The sequence below is a fragment of the Cicer arietinum genome, chromosome 3 (assembly GCF_000331145.2).
Source record: "Cicer arietinum cultivar CDC Frontier isolate Library 1 chromosome 3, Cicar.CDCFrontier_v2.0, whole genome shotgun sequence".
NCBI lineage: Eukaryota > Viridiplantae > Streptophyta > Magnoliopsida > Fabales > Fabaceae > Cicer > Cicer arietinum.
In genome coordinates this window covers 44,806,241-44,811,535 of record NC_021162.2, presented here as the reverse complement: position 1 = coordinate 44,811,535, position 5,295 = coordinate 44,806,241, and the positions used below count along the sequence as shown (strand labels likewise).

At 30.1% G+C, this 5,295-nt stretch overlaps 1 protein-coding gene and 1 long non-coding RNA gene across 2 annotated transcripts in view; both read right to left on the bottom strand.

Annotated features, from left to right (window-relative positions):
• LOC140919517 (uncharacterized) overlaps window positions 1-5,295 on the bottom strand; it is a 7,561-nt gene continuing 2,266 nt past the window's right edge. Inside the window, exon 2 of the long non-coding RNA XR_012162143.1 lies at window positions 1-527. This is a non-coding gene — a long non-coding RNA (uncharacterized lncRNA). The remainder of the gene's footprint in view (window positions 528-5,295) is intronic.
• Window positions 892-3,082, bottom strand: LOC101514549 (G-protein coupled receptor 1-like). Its single transcript, XM_012713996.3, has 4 exons — window positions 2,697-3,082; window positions 1,602-1,633; window positions 1,338-1,507; window positions 892-1,073 (listed from the first exon to the last, which is right to left on the bottom strand). Exons 1-4 carry the CDS (start codon window positions 2,877-2,879, stop codon window positions 892-894), a joined length of 567 nt encoding a protein of 188 aa, XP_012569450.1. The 5' UTR covers window positions 2,880-3,082.

The window sequence follows — 5,295 nt, the reverse complement described above, 5'->3', positions numbered from 1 at the left end:
ATGTTATATATAAAACCCTTTTACAGCGCTTGTTCAAATAAGCGCTATAAAATGTCTCTTTATTTTATTTTTAAAACAGTATTTTACAGCGCTTATTTGGACAAGCGCTGTAATAGACCTCATTGTTTTATTATGTTATATGAATGTTTTTTCTAAAGCCTTTTACAACGCTTTTTTAAATGAGCGCTGTAAAAGGCCTTATTGTTTTTGTGTTTTGTTATGTTATTTTTTAAACAAGCTCAACATGCAAAACCCAGATAGTAGTAACTGGTCTTCTCCAATCTCTTCCTCTTCGCCAAACTCTTCTTTTATGCATCTTCTTCACAAACATCAAAGCTTACTCTTTCACAATTCAATCTCCACCTCAACACCATTTTTATCTCTTTACATTCCCTTTCCTTCTTAAATCGAAACTTGGTATTCAAGTTCATTGCCATGTTGCGAAAAATGGGTTTGAGTCTGATGTTTTTGTTAACAATGTGTTTTTGGGGATTCCCATGATGCGTACAAGGTGTTTGAAGAAACTCCTGTAAGAGATAGTCATGTTAGGTGTCTGATGAATATTATTTTTAAAGCTTTTTACAGCGCTTTTTCAAATAAGCGCTGTAAAATGTCTTTTTTACTTATTTTCAAAAGGGTCTTTTACAGCGCTTTTTATAAAAAGCGCTGTAAAAGGCCTCAGTATGTTATTTTTGTGTTGGTTTTATTTGGGTTCAATTTTGGATGACTGTAACTCAGACATTTATTCCAATCGAATTGGCACTTAATTTACATTATATAAGTGACATTAGTAGCAAACTGTGAGATGTTATAACTAGAATCCCAATATGCTGGTATGCATGATTTGATTGCAAAAGCTTCTGATATGAAATCTGTTGCTATTCTGCCATATTAGTATAAAACACTCAATTCAAATTTACAAAAGTTTGCAGGAATTATATATAAAAACATGTGACCTGTGTTCCTATTACTACTTGCCTTCCCTGTGAGACCTGTTTGAGTCCAACACCATGCACCAAAATGTCTATGGTCATTACCAAACGAGCGCATAACTGTCATAACCAAGGAAGTACCTATAAAAAAAAGAAAAAGAAACATCAAACAAGTTTTCTTCAGTGCAAGTTGCTAATGGAATTGGACAGAATCAATGCTGTAGTTGAAAGTCCTACTCTTAATACATAAGCAAAGCTATTCCATTAGCACTAATTTGTACAATAAATTCATTTCTAAATTAAATGTCATGGGATTGGGATGTCATAGGACATGAAGATTATTGTAAGAATAGGCCATTTCTCAAAGCTACAATTTTTAAAGCCGATTCATCGATAGAAGCATACCCCAAACATATAAATGGAACATGGCCTCTAAATCTTCAACATCTGTTTTGTGTTTCACAACAGTGCGGTGCAGGGTAAAAGCAATTGTTGTAGTCCAAAGGAAAGATGCCACGCAAAAGAAATGTGTACTATATCCCTGAGCATAACAAATGAAACTTTTGGATGGGTCCCTGTATCAAAATGAAACTTCTATCAATCACATGATGAACATCTTCAGTTGATACATACACTTGAAGAAAATTGCACTTGATCTGGCAGGTATACCCTATTATGCTGAAGAAACTGCAAAGCATATCCTGCAACATGTGAAAATGTCATATAAAGAGCATTATGGCTTAGAATAAGAGAAATGATTCCTGAAGGACCAACTTCTCAATTGTAAAACAGCATTACAAATGCAAATTAAGCAGCTAAGGGGAACAAATAGCAAGAAAGACTACAAAAGATGGTATTATGACGCAAAACAGTTTACTAAAAACCTAACAGTTTTCATCAACAAAATGTAGATTTTACAAATTACCACCACCATTGAAGTCAATAACAAGCAGGTAACAACTGATAAATTTTACAACATATATATTAAATAGAGAAGCTTAATCTAATTACTAGTTCACTAGGCATAACTAATATTCCTTAACATATTAAAAGATATTTGGAATCCAAATTATTTGCAATAACAAAATAGGTAAAACCTGGTACAATGGAAATTAGACTAAAATGGTGGCAAAAAGGGCTTGGTGAGATTCAATTGTAGGATTAAGCAGTCCTTAACTAAACTTAGTGTCTATTAAGCACCAAAACTTCAGATTTGAAGTGCAATTGATGTTTGACACGTGTTGGTCTCTGAAATCTACACGACACCTACACATTATATTCAAACATTCATTTTCTAAAATTATTATCGGTGCCTATGTGTCAGAGTCCTTGTTGTGTCCGGTCCGTGTTTGTATAGGTGCTTCATAGCTCAGTGTAAAGCAAATGTTCTTGACCATTAGACTCTTAACTAATTATAGTTCTACTTAAAGTTACAATTGAATTATACTGAATTTGCTTAAACCTATCTTCCGAGTAGTGAATACCTAACTGAAAAAGCTCCAAATAATGGTTTCTATGCTCATTCGTTCCAAAATCTAATTGACTAATTACGTCAATGAGAAGCAACAACTAGATGCTAAGTACAAAAATGAAGCAAGTAGATTGACACCAACAACTATAACAAAATCCACAACGCATTTAATTAACAATAAAACTAAAAAAAAAGAAAGAATTCGAAGCAATATTTGAAAACATAGAGGAAACTCAGAGTTTTAGATCTGAGACGAAGAATAAAAATATAGAAGGAAAGAAAAGGATGCATACTGAGAGAGCGAGATAGAAAACGAGCTTGAAGGAAAACTTGCGGAGCTCTTTGAAGAGAAGGTAGCATAGTACAATGAAGCTGGACCCAACAAAGGAGAGACTCGACGCGCCGATGTTAACCGCCGTCAGAATCCCGCGATCGTGCGTCGTTAGAGTTCCACCGACGGCGACGGAGGTCGCCATTGCGAAGGAGGAGTTCACGATCCCCGATCAACTTGTTCGTTCTGAGTTCCAGTGAAGTGATTCACTGATGATTGAGAAGGAAAATCAAAGGTGAAATTGAAACGGATTTTTTCCTTTTCTTTTTTGGTTGTGGATGGAACAAAGAATAATCAGGTTCTGAATTCTGATTGGTTATGTTGGTATGGTTCTAGGAAATCTTTTTTGACTCAAATTATGGTTATAGGACGGGTAACCATTTATTTACATTAAAAAAACCTTTATTAAAAAAAAATATTTAACTATGATTTTTTTATAAAAATTTTGGTCAAACAAAATTATTTTTATAACTTAAATTCGTAAACAATATATATTCATTTTTGGGAGATCATGATTATATAAAAAAAACAGTGAATATTTCATTTTAATAGAGATTGACATAGATGATTTGAACTTACATAAAAAGATTAATATGTTAAGACCAAAAAAAAATATTGATATGTTTTTTCAAAAGAAGTTAAATCATTTTTATATGGTCATAAAAAAAATAATTTTTTTTATAAATTTGATGTCAAACAAAATTATTTTTACAACTTAAGTTCATAGACAATTTATATTTATTTTTAGAAAATCGTTATTTTAACTAAAACAATATTTTAACTAAAAAAATGGTAATTAGTCAATTTCTTCCGTGTCAAAATAACTGTCATATTTAAAAGAAAAAAATATTTATCTCAAAAGGATGGTCACTTTTAAATTTTAATTTTTCTAAACAATATATCTAATTAATACTATCAACTTATTATTCTCTCATATTGCATTTATGATATTTAAAATACGTTAATAGTTAATAAAAATAACTGAATAAAATCTACATTTTTATTTTTTTATTTATAATTTTTTTTAATGTATATAAAATAATCAAATACGATAATAATTTTATTAAGTACATAAATAAAGACCGACAATACATGATTTGATAATTTCTTCGTACATATATTTTTGTGGTTTAAAATTTTTCAATTGATAGGTCATAATATCTAAATTTTAAATATAAATTTTTGTTAAAATTAATGATTATCTCCGAACTTGCATAAAATATATTTTTTTGTTTTGTTTTAAAAGATATGACAAATAATTAATTATACAACTACAAAGTATTGATTTTGAATTAATACAAGACATCTAACTTAATATTTATTGGTTAAACTAAAACTTAATAAATAACGTTTCAATTTTTTGTTCATTTTGTTTAACCGATATCGAACCATGGTAATCTTACATATTCATCTTCTTTTGTCCATATTGTAAAAGTAAAACTAATATTTGTGATTATCATGGTTTGAGGTATTGGAAAATATAATAAGTTTTCACATTTATCAAACTAGGATTTGAAATTGAGGGTCTGTGTATTCTATATACTAGAGTTTGAAGATATCTCCAAACTAGAATACAAAGATGTTTTCTTGGAGTACGTCATCAAACCTTTATCACTTTTGATAACTTGAGTTTCCATGTGGTAGTACTTATTAGATATAGAAATATCTGGTTGATAATAGAAAAGCATAATATTTATTCCATTAAAGATTTCACTCATCCATCAAGATTTGAGATTTTAAATTCTCTATTTTATGAAAATTACAATGTGAAACTTATCTATATCTAACGACATAGACAAACAAACTATAGTGACTAGAAAGTTTTCAACACTAGAAATTCGCACCTATAGTTTTGAATCATGCTTTATGATTTTGAAGTTCCACCTATCCCTTAAGATGAAATAAGAATATCACTATTTTTCTTTTAATTTAATTTTTTGTTTGTTTGTATATGCTATAATATTTATCTACTTTGGTGAGGAGTGCTAGTTGCTAGTACTATATTTGATCTTTGTCACCATTTTCATTTACGGCAACATAAACAAAAGGACCAATGAAAACATCGTCAAAATCTTGAAGTGGTTCCAAAATCTTAACAACATTACTCATGGAAGGTCTTGGATTTGGGTGGTGACACAAACATTTGAAAGCCAACATAGCAACCTTTATAGCTCCTTTCATAGGAAATTGACCTTCAAGTCTACGGTCTATGATACGGTGTAGTTTCTTTGGATCTCTTAACATAGGCCTTGCCCATTCCACTAAGCTCTTCCCTCTTTTTGATTGCAGGGACTTGTCCACTACCCTTTTTCCTGTAAGCAATTCCAGTAGAACCACTCCACATCCATTTCCTATCCATATTATACGACCTATATAAATGCAGTTACTAAAATAATAAGTTTTTGACTAGTAGAAGACATTTAATATATATATATATATATAACAATTTCAAAACAGAACAGATCATGTGGTATGAGTTTTTGACTAGTAGAAAACATTTTATATATATATATATATATATATATATATATATATATATATATAACAATTTCAAAACAGAA